The sequence below is a fragment of the Coregonus clupeaformis genome, chromosome 33 (assembly GCF_020615455.1).
Source record: "Coregonus clupeaformis isolate EN_2021a chromosome 33, ASM2061545v1, whole genome shotgun sequence".
In the NCBI taxonomy this organism is placed as follows: domain Eukaryota; kingdom Metazoa; phylum Chordata; class Actinopteri; order Salmoniformes; family Salmonidae; genus Coregonus; species Coregonus clupeaformis.
Window position 1 is genome coordinate 30,568,814 of NC_059224.1, and position 26,613 is coordinate 30,595,426.

At 43.7% G+C, this 26,613-nt stretch overlaps 1 protein-coding gene across 10 annotated transcripts in view; it reads right to left on the reverse strand.

Annotated features, from left to right (window-relative positions):
• Positions 1–26,613, reverse strand: part of LOC121549019 (ephrin type-A receptor 7) — a 99,813-nt gene that overhangs the window by 38,998 nt on the left and 34,202 nt on the right. For all 10 annotated transcript variants that reach the window (XM_041860799.2, XM_041860797.2, XM_041860789.2 and 7 more), the window contains exon 5: positions 23,061–23,396. In XM_041860799.2, the coding sequence (XP_041716733.2) occupies positions 23,061–23,396 (336 nt within the window). The remainder of the gene's footprint in view (positions 1–23,060; positions 23,397–26,613) is intronic.

A 26,613-nucleotide genomic window follows, 5' to 3' on the forward strand; every position in this document is an offset into this window, starting at 1 on the left:
GGTGTCAATATCCATGTATGTGTGTTTTGTGTGTGTGAGCGTATGTAGTGCGTGTGTGTGTGTGTTGTGTGTTGGAGTGTCAGTGTAGTATAGAGTATGTGTAGGTGGAGTCTAGTGAGTGTGCACAGAGCCAGTGCAAGGGAGTCCATGCAAAACAATTAAGATAAATAAATAAATGATCAAGGGGGTCAATGTAAATTGTAGCCATTTGATTAGATGTTCAGCAGTCTTATGGCTTGGGGATAGAAGCTGTTCAGGTGCCTTTTGGTCACAGACTTGGCACTCCGGTACCGCTTGCCATGCTGGAGTCTTTGACAATTTTTAGGGCCTTCCTTTGACACCGCCTGGTATAGAGGTCCTGGATGGCAGGGAGTTGGCCCCAGTGATGTACTGGGCTGTACGCACTACCCACTGTAGCACCTTGCGGTCGGGTGCCGAGCAGTTGCCATACCAAGTCAAGATGCTCTCAATGGTGCAGCTGTAGAACTTTCTGAGGATCTGAGGGCCCATGCCAAATATTTTCAGCCTCCTGAGGGGGAAAAGGCATTATCGTTCCCTCTTCACGACTGTGTTGGTGTGTTTGGACGATAGGTCCTTGACGTGGACACCGAGGAACTTGAAGCTCTTGACCCACTATACTACAGCCCTGTCGATGTGAATGGGGGCATATTCGGCCCTCCGTTTCCTATAGTAAGCTCCTTTGTCTTGCCCACGTTGAGGGAGAGGATGTTGTCCTGGCGACAAAATGCCAGGTCTTTGACCTCCTCCCTATAGGCAAGGTCTTTGACCTGTCTCATCGTCGTCTGTATTCAGGCCTACCCCCGTCATGTCTTCGGCAAACTTAATGATGGTGTTAAAGTCGTGTGCGGCCACGCAGTCGTGGGTGAAAAGGGAGTACAGGAGGGGACTGAGCACACACACCTTAGAGGTCCACGTGTTGAGGGTCAGCGTGGTGGATGTGTTGATGCCTACCCTCACCACCAGTGGGCGGCCCGTCAGAAAGTCCAGGATCCAGTTGCAGAGGGAGGTGTTCAGTCCCAGGGTCCTTAGCTTAGTGATGAGCTTGGAGGGCACTATGGTGTTGAACGCTGAGCTTTAGTCAATGAACAGCATTCTCACATAGGTGTTCCTTTTGTCCAGGTGGGAAAGGGCAATGAGGAGTGCAATAGAGATTGTGTCATCTGTGGATCTGTTGGGGCGTTATGCAAAGTGGAGTGGGTCCAGGGTTTCTGGGATGATGGTGTTGATGTGAGCCATGACGAGCCTTTCAAAGCATTTCATGGCTACAGATGTAAGTGCTACGAGGTGGTAGTCATTTAGACAAGTTACCTTGGTGTTCTTAGGCACAGGGACTATGGTGGTTTGCTTGAAACATGTAGGTATTACAGACTGGGTCAGGGAGAGGTTGAAAATGTCAGTTAAGGCACTTGCCAGCTGGTCAGCGCATGCTCTGAGTACGCGTCTTAGTAATCCGCCTGGCCCTGCGGCCTTGTGAATGTTAACCTTGTCTTACTCACATCGGCTGATCATACAGTCGTCTGGAACAGCTGGTGCTCTCACACATTTTTTAGTGTTGCTTGCCTCGAATTGAGCATAGAAGGCATTTAGCTCGTCTGGTAGGCTTGTGTCACTGGGCTGGGTTTCTCTTTGTAACCTGTGATAGTTTACAAGCCCTGCCACATCCAACGAGCGTCAGAGCCGGTGTAGTAGGATTAAATCTTAGTCCTGTATTGACGCTTTACCTGTTTGATGGTTCATCGGAGGGTGTAGCAGGATTTCTTATAAACGTCCTTTTCTTATAAGTGTCCTGTTCCTTGGAAGTGGATGCTCTAGCCTTTAACTCAGTGCGGATGTTGCCTGTAATCCATGGCTTCTAGTTGGGATATGTACATATGGTCACTGTGGGGACAACGTCGTCGATACACTTATTAATGAAGTCGGTGTCTGATGTGGTAATCTTCTCAATGCCGCCGGATGAATCCCTGTTTCACTAGTCTGTGCTAGCGAAACAGTCCTGTAGTTTAGCATCCGCTTCATCGGACCACTTCCATATTGAGTGCGTCACTGGTACTTCCTGTTCGAGTTTTTGCTTGTAAGCAGGAATCAGGAGGATAGAGTTATGGTCCGATTTGTCAAATGGATAGCTTTGTATGCGTCTCTGTGTGTGGAGTTGAGGTGATCTGGAGTTTTTATCCCTCTAGTTGCACAGGTGACGGATTTCAGTTTTCCTGCATTAAAATCACCGGCCACTAGGAGCCTCTGGATGAACATTTTCTTGTTTGCTTATGGCCTTATACAGCTTGTTGAGTGGGGTCTTATTGCCAGCATCGGTTTGTGGTGGTAAATAGACAGCCATGAAAAATACAGAATAAAACTCTCTTGGTAAATAGTATGGTCTACAGCTTATCATGAGGTATTCTAACTCAGGCGAGCAGAACCCTTGAGACTTTCTTAATATTAAAGATTGCACACCAGCTGTTGTTAATAAAGAGACAAACACCACCACCCCTGATCTTACCAGACTCTGTCCAGCCGATGCATAGAAAAACCAGCTTGATTTATAATATCCATGTCCTTGTTCAGCCATGACTCTGAGAAGCATAGCATATTACAGTTCCTAATGTCTTGTTGATAGGATAGACTTGAACGGAGCTTGTCCAGTTTATTTTCCAGTGATTGCACATTCGCCAATAGAATAGAGGTTAGAGGCGATTTATAGCGGCGTCTTCGCCTTCTACGGGTGTCGGGGATTACGGCCTTGTCCGGGATAATCAATATGTCTTTCGCCTCGTCCAAATCGAGGTTAGTGATAGCTGTTTTGATGTCCAAAAGCAATTTTTGGTCATAGGAAACGATGGCGTAAACCAGTGGAGGCTGCTGAGGGGAGGACGGCTCATAATAATGGCTGGAACGGAGCAAATGGAATGGCATCAAACCATGTGTTTGATGTATTTGATACCATTCCACTGAATGCGCTCCAGCCATTACCACGAGCCCGTCCACTCCAATTAAGATGCCATCAACCTCCTGTGGCGGAAACACTATCTACCAAAAAAGTTAAGATCAGCAACAAAAAATACACAAAATAGCACAATTGGTCAGGAGCCCGTAAAACGGCTGCCATTCCCTCCGGCGCCATTATTTTTCCAACACTTTAAACACCTACAAACAACATAGACCTACATTGGCTTATGATATAAATATTAGGCTAAGGAAACGGGTGTGATGTCACACAGACAGGAACCACCTCAGACATGTTTTTCGTCTAGATTTCATCCTGTAGTGACCACAATTTTATATTTATGACCCACTTTGTTAAGGCACTCAACTTTAATAGATTGGGAGACTTTTTTAGAAGTCTATGAAAACATCAAGATCGGCGACAGAATGGTCCCAGGGTTGACACTAACGAGCTATGACATAATCAAGATGACTTCCCATTTGACATTGTGACTCCCATAAGAGAGAAAAACTCCCTGGTATTAAATGTTGGCGGCGCCCAGGAGAGAGAGGGACGTTGAAGCAGTGGGCCAGGGGAAGTAGACCTGGTGTGTGTGCGTGCATGCGTGCGTGTGTTTGTGTGTGAGTAGGAAGTGGTTGAACTCCCTTATTGTTGCACCTAGGTTCCCAGAGCTATATAGCCTGACTGGCTGTGATGCAGTGTAGTGTTGCCTGGGCTGAAACCAGCCGGGGCCTAGTAGCCTAGTAGTGAAGGGTATTCAAATCACTCAGTAGGCTGTACACTGGGAGCAGAAGAGAGAAGGAAAATTCACTTTTTGTGTTCAGTGCAGTCAGTACAGGCTCAGTGAGCCAGAAAATAAAAACCTCAGACAATGAGGTCTTTGATGAATGTAAGGGGAACTATCGGAATTGGCGTGACAAGGTTCTGGCTAGTGGGCCTCGACCCGTGAGTGTCCTCCGCCCGCCCTCTCTCCTGCCTGCCCGCCAAGACGAGCCACACACGGAAATGTGCATCCCCATCTGCAACCGCCGCTCACAGCTTTATCACCTCCATTTAGAGTTGGGGAGGGAGACGGAGAGAGCGACCACTGCAGACATAAATTGTTCAGCCCGTTAAGTAACACTTTCATTTTTTAGATGGATCAGGCTTCAGCTTTCATGTCGATGACATCGCTGAGTGGAGTTCTTAGTAACTGAGAAATTCCCAAGCTCTGCTCTGCACCTTTAGCTAAACGAGGCCTCTCTCCTGTCACTGCCATCACTTGGCAATCTCATTCTCTTTTCAAACCAGTCATTACGTACAGATAATAAGGATTTAACTATAAATTGTAGCTAAAGCTATAATGTCTTATTCATCGGTGGGTTATACTTAATTGATCATCTCTATAGTTTATCTGATTCTAATTCAGTGTGAGTGCTATGTATAAATGAGGGTGTGTGAAAATACCCTTATATAAGTACCGTTGATGGGGTGTGCTTCAAAATAGAGTTAGCAACAGACTGGCTAGCTAGAGGACAGACCACTACCTGCATAATGACAATGCTGAAATATAGGGCACCTTTGCATGGAGGTCACAGGGGCATCTGTTTCAAAGCAATTAGCAAATCCTGATTTGGGGAGGTTGGCTCTTTCATGTTCCATCGGAGAACTGTCAGCTTCACAACTGAGGGGCCAATGATGAATACATATCTAACACTTCAGTACTGACAGCTAGACGGGGCCTTCAAAATGACATTTCCACATCATTATCTTCCCGCTCAAAGACCTTTTAGAAAACCTAGCCTCCCCATCGTATGCTCATTTGTATTCTCCTGGATCAGTGAGATATCAAATCCAATTTACTCGCCTTCAGAACTTTTCTGAAGTGTCACCGTCTATCATGTACTATATGTTACTACTATTTTTAAATATCATGTGACAATGATATACTGTATCTTAAAAAATATATAATGAAAGCTTTCAGACCGGAATTTGAATCACCAATTAATAATTTCAAGATTGCCCAATTTTAGGTCTGCAAAGAAATGATATTTAATGCGTTTCAGCAGGTATCCTGTGTGTCACCCTCCATAACAACTTAAGTAGAGCCTTGTACCAAGCTGTGAAGCTGTGTGTGTGACTCATAGCAGAGGGTCAGCGGGTGAGAAATTGCTCCAGACCCCTTCATTAGGACATTTCCCTGCCTATAATAGTCAACTGGGCTAATGTACCATAATGAGGGCACAGACAATAATAAATGAAGTCTGAAACCAGAAAAAGAAAGACACTGTAACATACGGAGTAAACAAAGGTTAGTGTACTACAGTACAAACCACAACACTACACTGAGACCCTGCATTCACCCCTGAAGTCAAATTTGGCCTCTTTACATGCAATTGTGCTTTGAGAGACTAGTCAAGGATCATATCACCTCTACCTTACCTGTCACCCTAGACCCACTTCAAATTGCTTACAGCCCCAATAGATCCACAGACGATGCAATCGCCATCACACTGCACACTGCCCTATCCCATCTGGACAAGAGGAATACCTATGTAAGAACGCTGTTCATTGACTATAGCTCAGCATTCAACACCATAGTACCCTCCAAGCTCATCATTAAGCTCGAGGCCCTGGGTCTGAACCCCACCCTGTGCAACTGGGTCCTGGACTTCCTGACGGGCCGCCCTCAGGTGGTGAAGGTAGGAAACAACATCTCCACTTTGCTGATCCTCAACACTGGGGCCCTACAAGGGTGGGTGCTCAGCCCCCTCCTGTACTCCCTGTTCACCCATGACTGCGTGGCCAAGCACGCCTCCAACTCAATCATCAAGTTTGCAGACGACACAACAGTAGTAGGCTTGATTACCAACAATGACGAGACCGCCTACAGGGAGGAGGTGAGGGCTCTGGGAGTGTGGTGCCAGGAAAATAACCTCTCACTCAACGTCAACAAAACAAAGGAGATGATCGTGGACTTCACAAACAGCAGAGGGTGCACCCCCCTATCCACATCGATGGGACCGCAGTGGAGAAGGTGAAAAGCTTCAAGTTCCTTGGCGTACACATCACTGACAAACTGAAATGGTCCACCCACGCAGACAGTGTGAGGAAGAAGGCGCAACAGAGCCTCTTCAACCTCAGGATGCTGAAGAAATTTGGCTTGGCACCTAAAACCCTCACAAACTTTTACAGATGCACTATTGAGAGCATCCTGTCGGGCTGTATCACCGCATGGTATGGAAACTGCACCACCCGCAACCGCAGGGCTCTCCAGAGGGTGGTGTGGTCTGCCGAACGCATTACCGGGGGCAAACTATCCGCCCTCCAAGACACCTACAGCACCCGATGTCACAGGAAGGCCAAAAAGATCATCAATGACATCAACCACCCGAGCCACTGCCTGTTCACCCCGCTATCATCCAGAAGGCGAGGTCAGTACAGGTGCATCAAAGCAGGGACAGAGAGAATGAAAAACAGCTTCTATCTCAAGGCCATCAGACTGTTAAATAGCCATCACTAGCACATTAGAGGCTGCTGCTGCCTATTGAAATCACTGGCCACTTTAAGAAATGGAACACTAGTCACTTTAATAATGTTTACATATCTTGCACTACTCATCTCATATGTATATACTGTATTCTATTCTATAATATTCTACTGTATCTTAGTCCATGCCGCTCTGACATTGCTTGTCCATATATGTATATATTCTTAAATTCCATTCCTTACTAGATTTGTGTGTATTGGGTATATGTTGTGAAATTGTTAGATATTACTGCACTGTCGGAGCTAGAAGCACAAGCATTTCGCTACACCCGCAATAACATCTGCTAAACACGTGTATGTGACAAATAACATTTGATTTGATTTGATAACTTCATCATAAAAAGTGCACTTCAGCTACGCATTTCTGTCAAATCCTCTGCTGCTCACATCGGGGGGGGGGGGGGTATACGAGAGCTCAACTTAATGCAATACATTTTACTAGCTGCCAAATGAGGGCTTTTGTTGACTTACGTTGGCAATCAAAATTTCACTGACTATAAACAGTAGGCCTGGATGTGAGAGGAGAAGAATGTAAACGGTGCTAAGCGCAGACGTGTTTCACGGCGGTCGTCAGAAATAAATGACACGGCCAAAAACAGAGGGAGAGCTCTGCAGCTTTTTAAATACATCTAGGTTTTGTTTGAGTCCATCTGAACTCACTTAATTTGAGTAAATCCTAGTCGGAGAACAGAACAGAACAGCCTTCCTGGAAGATATACAGGGCCATATCCCGGATCCCGGCTCCTAATTGCAGAATTTCCCCGAGATCCATGGAATTCACGGCCCAATGATGAAGTCATAAAAACATGCCATGCCCATGCTAGTCCAAATCCCTTTTTCTTGGGAGTTGTATTCTAATGATGATATCTAAGTCCTGCTCAGCACACTGAATGTCACAGGGAATCGTCTGTGAAACAACAGATGCGGCCCAGATGAGAAATGAAAGTAGCGGGACAGGCGGTAATGTAGTAATGTAGATGCTTGGTTCTGCTTATCGGCCGCCTCAATGACCTTTCTACTGCAGGCAGCTGTGAGGCATGTCTTTTCAAATATACTAACAGGCTTAAGCAGAGATGTGTGTTTGCATACACAGAGCCTTTATCATTGATCTTAATAAAACAAAGGCTCTGGTGTGAAAAGGCACAGAGGCAGATAACAGCAGCGGCGCACACGGACGAACGTTCCTAAGAGTAGGTCTGACTGCAACTATTTACAGGATCCGCTGCTAACCAGCCACAAGACCCTCCACCTCCTCCTCGCTTCTATTAAAGGTCAAAGCACAGCCCCAGTCCCCTGGCGCATGCATCTAAATCCTTGATTGGATATCCGAGCCATACATGGATTGAAACGCAAGATCATTCATAAAATGCAGTGTGCTGGAGACTGATGGGGCTTGCTTGGGTCAGAATCCAGGCATGGCTATTATATAAGGGTTTGGAGCATTATGGCTACTTATCTATGCCTTCCCACAGAGGCAGCTCTGCCTGCCTTAAACTGCCTTAGCCCCGCATACTCATTTCTTTATCAGCTGCGAATAAATCTTATGTTTGGCATCGCCACGGCAAATATTAACATTTCAAATTAAAACCGTGTAGCAGGAATGGGGGGGAACGTGATCACCGAGGGTTGGCATCATAAACATCCATTACAGAAATACCTCTGTCATCACCAAGATGATCATATTAATCAGAGTTCTTATGCCCTTAATCACAGTCTTGGACAGCATCCATCACAGGGAAATCATATCCAGAGCCCCTCCAGCCAAGTCTGTAATTCTGCACTGAGCACTGGTTGGACGCACCGTGCTGATTGCCAACAGATCCAGGCCAAGCCGGCAGGCATCTCCCTGTCTCTGCCTCTCTCTCTCTCTCTCTCTCTCTCTCTCTCTCTCTCTCTCTCTCTCTCTCTCTCGCTCTCTCTCTTTCTCTCTCTTCCTCTCTCTCTCTCCCTCTCTCTTTTTGAAAACACTGAGTCAGGCCCATACCTGTGGATTCCAGGCCAAAGGCAGACAATCTCTTCCCAGTGTGGAAAATAACCCTGCCTACTTGAAACAATTTGGACAGCTGCGGGGGTGCGGTATGTTGGGAAAAAAAGACATCATCATCACCCCTGGTGCTGCTGTGGCCAGCGTACTGAGTGACTACCTGAGTCTGTCAACAGATACAGCAGGAGCAGCACAATCATTAAGAATACCTTTTTCGAACATCACGTATTTGTGGTAAAAGTGTATTTTTTTTCTGTTTGAAATCAGTGGAAAGAGGGACACATCTGTGTGAGTGGGGACATGGTAGCAAAATTGGCATCACAGAATCACGACAGGGAGATGAGAGTCGAGCTGGGTTTTATTCAACAAAAACTTGAATGTCGACTGAACAAAAAAACAGACAAACAGCTCCGATTATTAGCCAAAAAAAGCACAAAAACTAAAATTATTTTTGCCAACCCCAGTAGTTTTCACCACAGATTACTGGCAGCTCTTGATTCAGGTGAGCTGGGTTTCCAAAGCCACAGATCACGGTCATGCACAGAGGGGAGGTATGCTGCCTCACAGCTCTTTCATGTCTGCCCGTAAATCCCCCCACAAATCCAATAAATGACTCAGCCACAACCCCACCTAGCAACACCTCATTCTACCTCCAATTTCGCCACGCGATCAATGAAACCTCCGTCGCTACCGCCGCAAACCACAACCGGCTAGCGCTGAGGTGATAATGACCTTACATGGAAGTCGGAGGAATAATCCAAGTGGGCGTAGGACGGAGCATAACTCATTCCGCCCGTGACAGGCGAGCGTGCCTGTCCATGCGAAAAACAACATCAGCTTCAGCTGTGCCCCATCCGGGAAACGAAGAGAGAAGAGAAGTGCATTACTGGAGTTAGCGTGCCTAGCGATAAGGGACAGAGCTGGCACGCCCACCCAACTCCAAACAGCCAGTAATGACGGGGAAGGCCCACATACCTGCAGCAGCAGCAGTGGTCGAGATGAGTAAACCCTGCCTCAGACACCCAGACAAACTTAGCCCTCAGCCCTGAACCTGCCCTCCACTGAGCCATACAGACAGCTAAGACACAGATTGCGTAAAACAGTCTGCTTAGTCATGGTATAGTTATAGAGGTCGGCTTTTTCTGTCTGTCATCGCCGGTGAGCTGCACTATCATTCATCTGTCTGATGTGAAGCAAGCTTGATGTCTTTTTTATGTTCAGACAAAAACAAAATGACAGGGCATGACGAAAAACAGACACAGACACATACATTGACAGGGTGTGGCCCCCTTAGCTCACTTTACACTTCAACAACATGCTTCAAACATAGTTATTTCAGAGAATACAGTAGAAATACACAGTATTGATGGTTCATCTATCTACAGTATGTAGATGCGTTGATGATCTTAAATGTGACGGGCCCACCCAGCCATATCTAGCTATTACGTCTGTTATATTAGCTAAACGGAAACAGTAACTGATTGTGATTAATGTCTGCTTAAAATACACAGAGAAACCCAATGACTGTGTCTATGGGGCTTTCCCGTATAACACAGCAAAACATTACAACTCCTGGCTTTTGAGAAAATGTCAGAGTCAGTTTGCCACATCTCCCCAGCTTGTAACAATCTGTTTTGAACACAACAGTAACCATGATTAATTTTAAAGTGTTGGGTAAAAGCTGTTTTGCCGTGCTAAAACTCATTGGAGTCTTACGTTGTTTCCACCCCTAAATTGGGAATTAGTTGAACAGCATTAGAAAGGGCTGCCTTCCCTCCCCCTGTGATTTCAAATGGCTGTGATGTGCTACTTGCTAAAACAATGGCCTCTCTCAGGTTGCTTAGCCGAACACAGAACTGCCTAGAGAGGATCTCTCTCTCTCTCTCTCTCTCTCTCTCTCTCTCTCTCTCTCTCTCTCTCTCCCCCCTACAAAGACCAGTCAGACAGTGTCCTTTGTCCCTCATCTGCCCTACTCCCCTCGCCTCAGCCAGCTTCCAGGGCATGTGATTGGCCATAATCGCTGGGCACAAATCGGCTTCAGTTTGCCGTGAGAAACGCAACACCACTGTAATACCCAGTAGATAACCAGGTCAGCTCCATTTCCCTAGAAAGCAGCCCCCTAAGCCTCTTCAACACTGTTCTGTGTGGGATCAGAATAACAATAAAAAGGAGATGTTTGAAGGTAGCCGTCCCACCTCTCAGTTGGTGGATATTGGCAAAGCTGTACTGTCCACATCAGTATGACCCTTAACCCAGGAAATAGAGCCACAGGAGGTTCTGTCTGCTGATGTAGGAGGATGTGGTCTGTTTGCTGTTGTTTTCTATTCAGTACCTGAACTGCCTGTGGTTAAACTAATTCCCCAAGACCGCAGCTCTCAGGAAAACAACTGATCTCTCAACACAACAGCTGAAATGATTCTGCTGCTACACAAGTCATGGAAAAAATGAATGGGGTATTATAAATGTAGTATTTTTTGGTATTCTGATAATACTAGTATGTGCATGTGTGAGTGTGTGAATATGAATCTGTTCTCACATTTTGACATAGTGCCAGAGCCCAGGGTCCCTATCATTATGAGTTACATTGGCATCATTATTTCATGGTAATTATCCCTCAGAATGTTATTCAGTCAGCTCCCTGAACTCTGCAGAGTTTGTCTGATAAGAGGATATATTTGGTTACTAACTCTTGGACTTCTTCACTCTTTCTTCTCCCCTCAATGTCTGAAAAAGATGACTGCAATGAATCTCTGATATAAAGCAATATATCAACACTATCAGTGAGGTAGCCTATGGCCCTTTGAATAGAATACAAGTCTCAAGTATTTAATGGCAAATGTTATAAAAGCTACAAATCAAGATTTTACTCAAGGTTGAGAAACATTTTTGTAGAGGACAGACCAGCTATATTTATGGAGTCTGATTTTGAAGTACCCACAGAAAAGCAGGACACATTTTTGTAATTGCTCCATTAGCTGCATAATGTTTTCTGAATTGGCGACCAAAGCGAGACATTTTAATGGCTTTATGATTAAGTTATTGATCGTTGCTTAAAATGACAAACCCAGGGAATGGTCCAATAAAACTCAGCAAGGCTCGGCAGATGAATCAGTTTCTCTGGTCGTATGAAAGGAGGAACACGGCCAGTGGAAAGTATTGAAATGTGAGGGTAGGAATAGAAAGGCTGGTAAGGTCTTTGAAGTTTTGAGCTTGGCTAGATAAAAAAAAAAAATATCTTACTCCAAATTTTCTCTCGGAATTGTGTTTTATTTCTCTCAAAGAGAAGGCAGGTGCAGTATGAACTCAAGCTTCTGTCTTTAGGTGGGGAAGAGGACATTCCCTAATCTAGTACAAATGAAAACGCATTCTGGTCAAATAAAATTCTCAGCCCTCCACATGGAACTAATCAGTAGTCAATGCCTTGAATCACAATTAATTGTGTTGTCTCTTAGGGCATTTTCACACATAATTCTGAGCTATAGTTCAAATCAGAGTTTGATTATTTGTTACATTGTATTGTTTTTCATTTGGTCTGGTTGGTTTCACATTGCCACATTTTAAACAAACTAAACTGCCTAGACAAAACCACGTGTCCATGCAAGTCATTTGTTTATTGGAAGAAAAATGCTCACGTTAAATCCATCTATTATCATCATGGAGCATCCTAATCGTCATATTACTTTCCCTTTGATCTTCCAACAACACACGGGAGGAAAACATTGCAATAGACGCTCTAACTGCATCATGCAGTCAATACAGTATATTCAGTAACCTTTATCCCCTGTATAGCCCTTGATTTCCTCTAATCTGCAAATGGATGTTTCAGAGATATCAAGTTATGATAATGTGTGCATTTTATCAAATGCTCGCAGTCAAACAATCAATAATACTGTTTGACTCTGGTTATTTTCCTGTGTTTGCTCCGGACTGCGTTCTCAACTGAGGCGAACCGCACCACGGTAGGAATGGAAACGGTACGAGAACATCCTTTTTGAGCGAACCACAGTGCGTTGTTTGGTGCGCTCCTGATTGTGGACAGAGTGTTCACACAAGTCCATACAAACCGAACTAAGGGGGCAAACAAACCAGAGTTCGGAAAAAACGCTCCAAACCAATTTGGTGTGAAAGCCGCCTTAAAATGCCTGGCCTAACGCAACAGCCATTAATCAAACAGCACAATTAAAATGCTGCCACAGCCTCTTCTTTCTTTAACAGTCTGAATTGCCTTAATCCTTCACTATTAAACCAAAGAAAAGTTAGTCCAGCCGTTCATGTCCATATCTCCTGCACTCTCGATTTTGCCTCGATGTGGATTTAGGACAGGGAATGAGGGGGGGTGATGCAGATATATATTCTACACTGAGTAGGACCACCAGCAATACAGATAGCACAAACACACAACCTGTACACAGATAGTAGGTTTTTTCCTAACAACAATGGGCCCAAGGGGATAACAAAATTATCTGAAATTGGACTAAGGCAGCTAAATGGTGTGCGTATAGGGGGAGTTAGTGACCGAGGATCCCTCAATTGAGAGATCAAGTAAACCTTCTTGATGAAGACGAGCCAGGTGTCACTTCTCTCAGCCATTGTGTATTGAGGGAAGGATTTGCCATTACAGTAATTGGTCATTTCTGGGTGTTGTTAGACAGTAAGGAATAGGCTTCGGTCTAAGTGGGAGGGCTGGACAATCGTTTGCTTTCAGGCTGTTGAGCTTGTCCCAAACCCCGTTCCCAATTACCCCCATAGCACAATGACAGACAGAGGCTTTTGCCTCTCTTTGTGTCACACCGTATGTTTTCTTTAGCAAATCCACTTTGTCACCAGTTAATTGGAGGATGTTGTCATATTATTATGTAAATATCAGGAATGTTCACACAATTTAACCTGAGCTACCTTTCAGTTATCTGGAGATAACAAACTAACAAAACTAAGTCTGGGAGATCAGCCTCCTCTCACCTGCCAGCAGCAAGCTTAGTAAAGCCATCGTGGAGCAGTTGACGTTTACAGTATCAGCCCATGTGCCAGTTACCTGTAATGTAGAGTATCCACAGTCTGAAACAAGAAGGTATTGCCAAAGTGTATTAGTCTAGCCGCTATGTGACAGTATTTATTTTTGGCTACGGCTACTCAGTGGTGTGACAGCGAGGCAATTTGAGAGGAATTTAACACATTTCATTATGTCGGTCTCTGAGGACATCAGCTCCTCCAAGTTTCATTTAAATTGAATTTTTCCTCCGAGAATACTTTTCAGAAAACAATCCCAAAAAACACAATCCTGGCTCTCTTCAAAGAAAAATATATTGATAACTCCAGTAAGAAATATGGTCGTTTTATATGCATGAGGAACTACGTGACCTAGAAAGCACTTTTGTTGCCTAAGCTTTAGGCACATCCACACAATCACAACAAACAACAAACACAAAGAATAGCAAAATGGCTGAATCTGGTCATGCAAGGATAATGAATCCCCAACACAGACTATTGTCTAATGTACTACCTGAAGAAATATCCTGAGACACCACAGAGGGTAATTAAGCCATTTCTCCAGCAGTGTTAAGTTGTGAAACCATGTTTTTGTCATCAGAGTATACAATTATTACATTTCACTGATGCACAAGGTTAAATAGGCAATTAAATTCCCTACTACATAACTCCCTAGTTAATATAGGACACCGAAGGGACACTTCAAAAAAGGCTTTCTCTAGATCGTCTTACAGAACAGTCGAAGGATTTTGTTTAAGACAACCAAAGATGACCACAGAGATGACTCCACCCTCTCCTCTGGGCATGGATACTGAGGAAAGGAGGGAGGGAGCGAGGGAGGAATGTTGGTTTCAAAACCTACAGAAGGTCACTTCTTGCCAGTCAGTCCCAGCTTCTCTCCAGCCCAGATGTGTGTCCCATCTGCTCCACAACCAGTAACCAACACACTGCGAACTCTAATCTTTTTACTGTTGTTTTCATATCAAATCATTAAAAGCAGCCTAGCAGATGGCTGTCAGATATGTTGTTGGTACTGTAGGGGAGGTGAGGGGCTCAGTTAGCACAGCTGAGGAGACTAGCAGCTAGTGAGATGAAACCGAGTCATAGTCGCTGTAAGGCTTTTGAGGCGACAGCTTTGGGGTCAAGAGGTCGCCCATGATTAACAGCAGGTTTTTTCAGAGGTGGCAACTGCTGTTTGAAGGCTTTCTGGATTTTCTTTCTTTTTAATTTTTCATCCTGTTCTGAGCCGAAGTGTTCTTCTGACTCCAACTCATTATTATTTCCAAGTGTGATGATCTGAATAAAGGGTGAAGCATGGGGTTGAAGACATAATTAGTTCCCCTCACTGCAGGAGACAGTATGCTGATGAGACAATGAAAGAGTGAAACAACAGATCTGTCAATCTGCCTCTATTCTTTTTAGTGAGTAATGCTCACAGACCCAGAGAAAAATGTCTCTCTCACTGCTACCAAAATACATTGTTGTGTTATGCCAAATCCCTTCCCATAAGACAATCTGTGGTTCTTCCAAAGCTGAATAGAAAATAAGAAGAAAATAAACTGTAAACTCTGAAAAGTAGGTAATTGTTTGCTTGTTGCAAACATGTTGCAGCTCCTGTTCTGCAGCACAGAGTTGTCTAAATAAAACTGTTCTCTCTGTATAAAAGTAATGGTGACAAGTTGAAATAGACTGCAAATGGATATCAAATGTCTTTAACCTCAGGCTGACCAAGCTGTTTTCCAGTGTGTGGCAGTCTAGCAGATAGAGTTAAACCTGTCACCCTGAGTTAAACTGTCTGGTCCACACGTAAGGTATTCCTCTAGTCTGCACCCACAGCAGAGCTGGGAAAGTGCCCTCTGTGAAAGGAACAAGCCATCAAGGCCTTGAGATTGGGGAATGGCTTCGTGGGAGTGTGTGTTTTTTCTCTCTGGTCCATGGGGATTTGGCAACTATCAGGCACCTATGACATGCATCACTATTTAGGTTTTATTACCAAACTCCTTTAAGTTCTTCGGCAGGAAATGAAACACTTGAATGCCTATGCTGCAAAGTGCTGGAGCCCTTTCCAGCCAGGGGATCTAGCATGGACGAGCATGTGTTCCATATAAACACAGTGCCTGGGAGTCACAGGTGCATGCTGAGCTGGTGTGTCTATGTGTGTGTGTGTGTGTGTGTGTGTGTGTGTGTGTGTGTGTGTGTGTGTGTGTGTGTGTGTGTGTGTGTGTGTGTGTGTGTGTGTGTGTGTGTGTGTGTGTGTGTGTGTGTGTGTGTGTGTGTGTGTGTGTGTGTGTGTGTGTGTGTGTGTGTGTGTGCGTGTCAGAGAAAGAGAGAGTATGTGAGTGTTTACTGGGGACTCCCAGTCACCCGCATGGGCAGTAAAGGGAATAGAACCTCTGCATAGCATCACAGGCCAGCCTCAGCTTGCTCTACTTACTGGTCAACTGGACTTCTCCAAAGGAGCTCCCTGGTTTATCGTAAACACAATTTCTATTCCAAGCACTGGGTGAATATATTAATAGTTTTTACAACATTATTTAATTCTATTATTGTAACCACTGTCACCATGAATATGTACTGTATGTATATATTTGTATTTGTATTTATTAGGGATCGCCATTAGCTCCTGCCAAGGCAACAGCTACTCTTCCTGGGGTCCAAACACATCAAGACAGTTACAGTACACATTTAAAAAATATAAAACAGTACATCATATAACATCGATACACCACTACATTTCCACAACACAAAATGTATGATACCACCATACAACAATACCACAATGTAAGTGTGTGTAAAGTCAAATGAAATCAATTGTATTTGTCACATGCGCCGAATACAACCAGTGTAGACCTTATGGTGAAATGCTTTCTTACAAGCCCTTAACCAACAATGCAGTTTTAAGAAAATAGAGTTAAGAAAATGACTGTGTGTTCGCGCCCGTGTGTGTATGCGTGTGTCTGTATCTGAATGTGTGTCTCTTCACACTACCCGCTGTTCCATAAGGTGTATTTTTATCTGTTTTTTTAATCAGATTCTACTGCTTGCATCAGTTACCTGATGTGGAATAGAGTTCCATGTAGTCATGGCTCTATGTAGTACTGTGCACCTCCCATAGTCTGTTCTGGACTTGGGGATTGTGAAGAGACCTCTGGTGGTATGTCTTTTGGGGTATTCATCGGTGCATTCAGCTTGTCAACACATCTTGAAGGTGCCGGAGGTAATTACACACAAGAGTTTTATACTAATGCTGAATACATTCTCAGCAACTCAGAGGTATACAAAAAGTGTGGCCTCATTGAAAACAAAGGTTTATGCATTGCGAAATCCATTATTCTATATAAGAATGAAGGCATTGTCTCTGAACCTGTGTTATGAGTCATTTTATCAGTCCTAAATATATTTTCATAATTTTTCATTAGTGTTTCATTGTTCCCAGGTCATGCTATTATTTATCCCAGTCCTCATCCGGTATTTCCATCCAGCCACGGACTGCTTCAATTAGGAGCTGTCAGTCAAAGAAACTCGTTAATAATAAGAGTCCAATCAAATTTGAAATTAACCATATTAGAGTTCCATTTTTGTGCTTAATGACATTTCTCAAATAGACATTTACTTTGTAAGGACATTAATTTCACTGAGCTCATAATCTGTACTACATGGAATTTCCCTATATGCCAGTATCTCCTATATGCCAGTGGTCTTAAACAAATGAGCCATAGAGGAAAAATTGAGGTTCCTAGTCCTAGACATAAAAAGTGAAAATTGGAATTGTTGGAACAGTTGAAAACTAGCTAGCTGGCTTAATCTGGCACATTTACAGAAATGTTGATTGATGTCCCTGTCAAATACTGTACATATAATAAATTATATGAATATGAAGAGTGAAAAGTTCAGTTGCTGTTGCTAAGGTAAACAATAGGTAGCCTGGGAAAAGCTTTGTAGCCTCAAACTTCTTTGCAGTTTCACAGGCGTCTAAATAATGAAACTGGTCTCCATCCTGACTTCTGTGGGAAACGCCGGCTAGAAGATAAAACTGAATAAGAATCAGCGCCGTGGCCTTTTAACTTTGACAAGATTCCCAGCTGGGCAAAACAACATCATAATCATAAAAAAGTTGCAGTTCCCGACAGTGTTTTCAATCCAGATATCAAATAACATTATTTTCTACAAATGTTCACGCATCACTGCAAACGCAACACACTTAGAAACACAAACAAAGTACAGAATGAGAGATTTATAGATATTCCTTTCATCAAAATGATCCCAGCTACGAACAGGTAAGGAACAAAAAGTCATTTTTTCAAATGCTATTTAGTGGACGGTAACAAATGTGTTTTTCACAGCTCCTCAACACAGTCAGCCTGTAACCGTATCTGTAAATGTGTCCTTTCCAAGGCAGAGAGAGAGAAACAGGGCTGTCATTCTGACAGGGTGCGTGGAGCGCTTAAACTCTGTGTGTTCTCAGAGAAAGGCCCCTCTGCCACTGGGCTGTCCACTGTTGGTGATAGGCACCAAGTCAAGGGGAAAGAGGGAACACTGTGGGGCTACTGTGAGAGAGAGCTCAGTCATGCACACCAGATTCAGGGGGGTTTAGGTGGCTCGTCTGCCAGCAATAAAAGACTGAAACAGGATACTTGGGGAGATTAATTACCTAGATAGGCCACGATAATGCCATTTAAATCGGAAAGTAATTAAAGTGCACCTTCCATGAAAATTATTCATTGCTGACGGATTGGGTGACAGGCAAATCAGGAGGCATTTACAGAAACCTACAGGTTAAGTGCCGGAGCGCTTGTGCTTCGGGGAGACCACCGCTGTTATATTGCAGCTGTTGAATCGGACTGCTTTGCCAAGCTCTCATCAAATTACTGCATGTGGAAGGACAGAGAAAAAATTGTGGGGGAAAAGAATGGGCTCCCAGGTAACATAAAACCACTGACAAATGCAACAAAGGAGGATCCGCTTAACTTTAAAATGACACCGGCCCCAGCTACCATGGTGGTGGTCAGTGGGGAATCCTCCGAATCAATCCACTCTGTTTAAGGCCACCATGACAGATTAGGACATAAAAGCAATCAATCAATGGGCCTTTGTTTCCAAAAGTGTTACTCTCACCAATGCATTGAGAAATATCCATTTTGTGGTGATAAAGTGTAGATAAAGTGACCATATAGATTACCGCTCGAGAACCACAGAGTATTAGCTTGCATGGTTGCCTGTTTAAACACTTCTCACTCCCAACATTTTTGGACTTTAAATTAATGATAAGTACCCATGTACCCAGATTCTTGAAGAATTGAACTTATAAATGTCTCATGATCAACTATGGTACCCCATCAGAACCCAAAATAAAAGTTTGTTTGTAAACAAAGAAAATGTAAACAAACACTATATAGCCTCAAAACACAGTTAAAACTATAATTTTGAGATCATGGATGGTCAGTCCTTGCATCCATAGCTCGGTCTATGAATTTTTGAGAGTGATTACATTTCTCCAGCCCCATCCTTCAGCTTTGTTATTGTTTCTACTGCTGAAAGGCGCTTTAAGGGAGATTAATTATCCAATCATAGCACTAATAATTGTATGTTGCTGTAGACTTTCATACAAATGACTGACATCAAACAATAACGTAGTCCTGACAATACTAGCAGCCCAACAACTTGTGTTGAAAGGGGGATATTTGCTTCTCACGCAATGCTAGAGCAGAGAGGCTTTTCAGATCAAAGTGAAATGCTTAGCTTACATTCATGCGTGCTACAATGCATTTTCTCACTGAGTGAAATGGTAGCAAAGGGAATAGCCTGTTGTTCCCTTTGAATGTTTAAATAGGTTTGTACTTGAGGACACTCTGATCTAATTTTAAGTAAATATGAAGTTACGCAACAATAGTCCTGATGGAGATGATCTAAAAATAAACCCAGAAGCAACATTGTTTAATCTGAATCCATTCATCTGCAACAATTGATCATAAAAGGCTATCAATGTGCGATCTATTACAGTTCCACCATGAAGGAGGATGAAATGAAGAATAAACGACAAGCCCCAATCTACATCGAGGTGTAAATAATACATGTTGCTAAGTTATATCCCAATCCCATACTGACTCATGCTAGAGGGCTCTGAACACAAACAGCATTGCTCAGCGCCAGTAGACGTTTCTATCAGTATGTAACCTGTTCGCTGCTCCTGGCTAATATGAGCAGTCAGCATTAAAATCAATTTCCACAGCTTCCCCCCTTCCCTCTTCAAAAGTGCAATATGCATACATCCCTTTGCCATTTCCTGGTTGCTAAAAATCTAATAGTTTGCCTAATTTCAGTTCATGTGACAAAACAAGCAATGTACTGTATAGTGTAGAGAATCATCGGACCATCTAAACCGCTGTGCAATATATTTTCAATAACCAAAAATATTGTATTTTCAGCTGTTTGAAGCTGGTATACAAAACCGAAAGTAAAAGACGCAAAAACTCAACGGAAAAAACGGGAAGCATAGAATAGCATACATAGAATAGATCTACCGCTTCTTAGACTTGATTTCAATGAGAATGACAGATCTATAACTCCCATTCCTATGTGAATTTGGTTGGGTTGCCCAAAAAGTTACATATTGCAGCTTTAATATATTGTTACGCCTCTTTCTGCTCACACCTTAACAGCATCATCCACTGGTCTGTGGCTGAGTGTTACGCCACACATTGTGCTCATATAGCCATTCCCCTTAACCAATTCCAATCTTATTTCTACCTTGGTTCTCCACAGGGAATTTTTGGGCTGAGATGTGCACACACACTTTCTTGAATAAATATTAATGGTTATTCCATAAGCAGTTGCCACTCACAGGCTTCTGAAAGAACAAAAGGCCTTCTTTACAAGTGTGGCGGCATGAAAGCATCCGGAGTATGGAGGACCTTCGAGGGCAGCGCTGTAGTGTTGTCAAGCGACAATAGAGCCCTGATTGAAATGCACTCTCCGTCTAGCTAGCCTAACTTTTCCCGGAAAAACTCCACCTCATCAAGATGTGATGACAAATTCATATTCCTTCACCTGGGTAGGAGGATGTGGTGAGGATGCGAGGGGGAGAGTCGAAGACAAATCAAGATGATGAACTTGTATGCGCCGCGTCACCAACAGTAGCTATTTAAACACACTTATAGACAGAGCTGAGAGGTAATTAGGTTTTCCTGGGAACAATAAGCACTCAGCACCGTGTGTAGCTCCTCAACTCATCCATGGCTGCAGACTGCCTCACAGTCTTACTCCTCACACTTCCTTTGGTATAATTAGGGGAGGTGTGAATTCCTAATCAGATGGATCACCATCTGCATTCGCGCAGCACTCCGGAGCATTCCTTCCCCCAGTCAGTCACTCTGCTCCACTACTTCTCTCTTCTTCACAGGTTGATTATCATTCAGCAGGAGAGAGAGGCACTACCTGCTAGATGGTCTCTCCTCTCCTCTCTTCAAGGCTTTTTCAGGACCATGGCTCACTCTCTCTCTCTACCGCCATCCCGAGGAAAGGTTAATCAATTCTGGATGATGAGGCGTAAAAGGGTTTATTATTGCAGTCATTCATTAACAATGTGGCCCTACTGTACATGCTTGCTCGGGAAGGTGCCATTGTTTTAGGAAGTGCTGACGTTCCAATTAAAAAGCGCTGGAGCGTTCCCTAATGGCCTGGGAACAGCAGCCGGACATGATGAGGGCCCAGTGGCCAGTGCTGAAAGCACCGCAGGACAGGGTTAATGTCTAGACTGCTACCTACACAGTAACACTGATTCTTGCTGCTCTCTCATATGAGGATCTCACTAACAATATGTGTTTGCACATCATCAAACTGAAGCCAAGCAGTCTGTTACATCACTAATTGTTGAAATTAGTCATAATGTATCTAGGCTATAGGGTAACAAAACATCTATAAACACATCTAATTACACTAAATAGTAGTGAACATCTCAAACTATGTAATTCTTGCTTCAAATAGTAGCCTAATGCTAGCTTTAAGACGTAAACATAATTTATTCCTCATCAAACGCTTCCTTCTACTTCCCACTACTTCTGATGGCTAAATATTCCTCAGGGTTAACAGAGTAATCGTCTGTTGTCAACATGCCACGTTTAATTATAAGAGGCTCTGAGGGAGCCATGTGTTAATTGTTTTTCTCATCTTTTCCTGCAGGTCTACCTCCTTGCAGTGTCCTTGTGTCCTTGGCAAGGCAACCCCTAGAACCATCCAGCGTGTGTCTCTGTCATGAACCGTGTCACAGAACATACATCATTCCCTACAGTTTAACCCACATTCATTCTGCTGCCTGGCCGCAATTATCCATTCTATTTCTCTCTCGCTCTCTCTCTTTATCTCTCCTCTCTCTCCTTTTGGCAATCTTAGAATGGGGGTTGTTGCGATATCTTCTATTTTGTTTAGTTGATGGGTTTTTTTCTCAGTACATGCAAACAAATAATGAGTGCAATCAAAAATGTCTGAAATGCAACAGATCCTGTATGCAGATTCATCTTACTGGGAGAGTATCATAGCACCACAGGACATGGCTGCATGTTCAGGATTGCCCCAATTCTTTGAGCAAGAAAACTCGAAAGAGTTGCAGCTCTTCTGCATTCATGTATAGGGTTGGGTTGGGGTGAAGCTAAGCCTAAAAAGACAACATCCCAAGCCTCATTTCAGGTAATCTGAAAGGTGGTTCAAATTCAAACTTAAACGTATACCACAAGAGCCTCAGTGTGCACCACACGAGTTCCAGAATTCTCATAGCTACTGGTTAGCAACATGGTTATGATGATAATATTCCCCAAACACTCTTTACAAGCTACAATGGCTGTGCAACCCTCTTTTAATGACCCTAGTTAGTATTCCCTTTTGTCACCAACTGTGCTTCATGGATGCTTGAGCATGAAAGATAAATCTTGTTTGGTGGATCCATAGAAATAATGAATTAAAAAAGGTGTAGTGCTGCTTTCAGTTGGTGTCACCAAAAAAAGACAGCATTTTAATTATGTTAGGTTCCCAGGGGAGTTAGCGACACGCACTGTTTCCTATGGTACAACTGGCAGCAAGCCTTGCTATGCTACTAATGTTTGCCACCATATCTGTAAATATCTCAGATACACACATTAAATTAATCTGGGTAATATGCCAACTATAAATGTTGTAGATCAGCCTATGATCATTAATGCCAATGTGGTATGATTAAGGTACTTAGTACTGCAGACCTCAGTGCAAAATAGCTATATGGTTTTGTATGTAATATATGCTAGTTTGTATAGTGCATACACTAAGTGCAAACGTTTAACTTTATACTGTATCCTAAAAGGGCCATATCTTCCTCGCTTTTCCAGAACATCTAGGAGAACATGAAGTGCCACATATGAAAATGTGTATTTCTTTGTAACTTAAACAAAAAGGCAATTCTAGATCACACCAGCGGAATATGAAAGTGCAAGTAATTTAGTTTACAGGGAAGGGTGAAAAAACACCTTTTCCTTCTCTCAGTTAGGATGCAGGACCTTGTTCTAGAATCTAGCCAAACCACAGAATTAAACAGAACATTATATTTTATCTCTATGAGCCAATCAGATTCCTTACCTGCTTGACTGGTGGCGATGCTGACTGCGGCGAACAGCCTCTGGGTGCGGCTGAGGTCAGATACCCCGTTGACTGCCTCAACCTCGAAGGTGTAGTTGGCGTGGGCCAGCAGGTCCACCACGCTCACGTAGGTGTCCACTAATCCCGCCTGTTGGGGGGAGTATCCCACGTTCCCCCCGCACGGCATGCACTCCTCCGGCTCCCAGCTGCAGCGCCGGCACATAATCCTGTAGGTGACGTCGTTGCGGCCACCCGTGTCGGCCGGCGGGCTCCACTCCAGGCTGACCGTGGTCTGGTTGATGTTATAGACCAGGTTCTGTGGCGCCGAGGGAGGTCCTGTCAGGGCGGGAGGCAGAAAAAGAGGGAGAGGAGGGAAGGAGGGAGAGGAAGGAGAGTTAAATAACAGAGTGCCAGGGAGGGAAAGTGACAGCAGACTGTGTGTGTGCACTGACTGGATCTATGGTTCACTGTTCTGCTCTGTCCTCTTAGACTGACTGCCACGGGACATGCCAGCTATGACCCCTTGAGCCACACACCGACACACAAAACTAGTGCAGGTACGCAGAGAGGAAGTCAAATACCAGCAAAGCCAAGGTCAATGAGGAGTAGGCTATGAAACTGAAACAACTCATGGGGACTATTATAATGCATAATGATTGCATTCCTACGACTCTGATTTGATGCTGTACATGCTAAATACGAATGTTAACGTGTTAAGTATTGGCAATTGTAATGTCAATTGTGTAATAGTATTGCCTTTCGAGTGTGACAGGTACATGTTTAAAGGTATGAATGGTTCATGGAAGGTGAAGGTAGGTGCTTTTCGGATGCCCGTTCTGTTCATTTAATGGTCATGCATTCACAATTCACAAATTGTCGTTAACATTCAAACATGGAATATATATCAGAAATGTAACATTGGTAGGAATATCTAGTTTTGAAATGATTGAGATGTCATTCCAATGTAGAATTATTCATCCTGAACAGAGGATCAGAGGGAGGCAGATATGAGGCTTTATTAGCTCTCCCTCTGTCCTTCCCAAAATACAATTATCCCAGTGTGAGACAAAGGGTTTCCTTCCCAATGAATCGCGGAGACAAGACACTTAAAGTTTATGTTTTTGAAAAATTGTCCCAGAATTTACAAGTGAGATTAAATCTGAGTTATCGCCCCACAATAGCCTCTATATAGAATATCACTGGAAGCACACTAACCACTAGTTCCATAAATCCTCCAGACTGCACTAGAACACAAACCATTGTCCTCTGAACAATGGCAAAGAATTATACTCTTCTCATAAAAACAATGATTTACAAATTGCTGCTTTTATCATTCAAATTCCAGCCCTTGTTTTTATGACCCAGATGTTTATATACTGTATGGCTGCAATTGAGTGCTCATTCTATATCCCTTTTAATGCACTATAGATTATGACTTGTATTCTTTGTTCATGGGCGTTTTTAAAAGCATCTTTAATTTCCCTCTGAAATACTAAACGACTCCCTTTTCATCCACATTTTTTCCTCTAGTGAACCTAGAGCTTCTCAGCCCATTTAATTAGACAAAAGTATTTACAAATAGGTAATACATATGCATAGAGCGAAAATTACAATCGTCTGAGTCATTAACACTGCACATTAGGTTATTTTCCTAATTCCTCCCATTAGGAAGAATGAGGCAGGCAGAACAGAGCCATCCATATTCATGGCTACAGAGGGACATTATGAGACTGTGCCGTTGATACTCTGGGCTCTGGAGATGAAAGAGACGTGTGGCAGCTGAAGAGAAGAGATGGCACGACTCTCTAGCTAGCGCCAAGGCACGACTTCAGCACTGTCACCTACACTCGACCTGCGCTAATAAAGGAGTAGTTCACTATTTTACAACTTGATGTTAGATTGTTCCTCACCCTGAAAGTAGTCTATGGGCCAAGAGAAAATGTAATCCAGGGTTCAGTCTTCTTTAAACAGCCACTACAAATGTCAGCTAACCTTAGCCACCACAAGCTAACAATCAATGGAAGTGATGGGGGCATGTGAGCATGTTTTTAAAAATTATGTTCAAATCACCTGAAATCAATTCAAATCAACTCCATATTTTGTTTGATGTTACTTAAAGGTGATTTGGCTATTTATTTTTTTACATGCTCACATGCACCCATCACTCCCATTGATTGTTAGCTTGTGGTGGCTAAAGTTAGCAGTGGCTGTTTAAAGAGAACTGAACCATGGATTCCAGTTTCTCCTGGCCCATAGACTACTTTCAGAGTGAGGAACCATCCTAACATCAAGTTGTAAAATAGTGAACTACTCCTTTAATCCTCTTCAGGGACAAAGAGCGAGAGTCACACACATACACACACATGTGCATGCACAAAACACACACACACACACACACACACACACACACACACACACACACACACACACACACACACACACACTCATCTTTCAGGGGTCTGTTTGTATTGCATTACCATGGTCACGGTTACCAACAGACTATAGCTTGTTTTATTTACTCAGCCACTCTCATTGGGTCTCAGGTGACAAAGATCAGGGCAGTGATTTCAGAGATAACAGCTGGAGGAGGATATTGAATTAGAATGGATTTGAGTGGCCTGTGTTTTGTTCTAGTTTTGCGGACATGGAATACAGTGAGTGCAAGCTTCCCCTCACTGTCCTAGGCTAGACATTGTGCTTCCTGTTCCCTGGGTTGGCTTTGTTCCCCGCCACTGCACAGTTCTCTCCCTGCCTCTGTAAGGTGAGGTGACACTGTCCTCCCCCTGCCTTACCTGCAGCTCGGAGAGCGACATCCTGAGCCTCCGATGTCTGTCTGCTGATCCTCGTAGCTCAAGGGCTTGCCGCCCTCCCTCTCTCTCTCTCTCTCTTTTTCCGTCTCTCACTCCTCTCCTCTCTCTGTCTTATCTCTTTATGCTTTCCCCTCTCTCCCCCTCCTACCAGTGAAGTTTCATTTCACGGATTAGTCTTCCATAGCCCTCAGAGTCTGAGATGTCTCAATCACATGCTAGCTTCTTCCTTCCAATGCCGCATTGTGTGTGCACGTGTGTGTGTGTGTGCGTGTCTGTGTGTGGGTGAATGTGTCCTGTCACCTCCTTCTTATAGCGTAATACAGCTGATTCTCCAGAAACTGGGTGAACCTGTGATATTGGTGATGAATAACCGCCTCTGACAGCACATTCACGCGTCAACTGAATCAAATTGACCATTTTAACTGAATGATATTGCATAAACCAAGATGGCTGACTCTTTTGGTTAATAGCAATAGTTAGTAGATAATTAGGTAATCTTCCTGAGCCTGTCTCTCTGTGTAGAGCTGAGAGACCTGAGTTAGTCAGAGGGCTTAGGAGAAAAGACTGATGTGCTGATCTGCTGTGAGAGAGAGCAGAGCTAAAGGAGAGAGGTGCTCTTGGCCGTCTCAGCCCTCCACTGCTCTATTAGGGGGCTGCACACTAATTGGAGGGATGGAGGGAGAGGAGAGGCTGGGGGTGAATGGTATTCAAATCAGCCAAGCACTAATCCTTCATCTACAAAC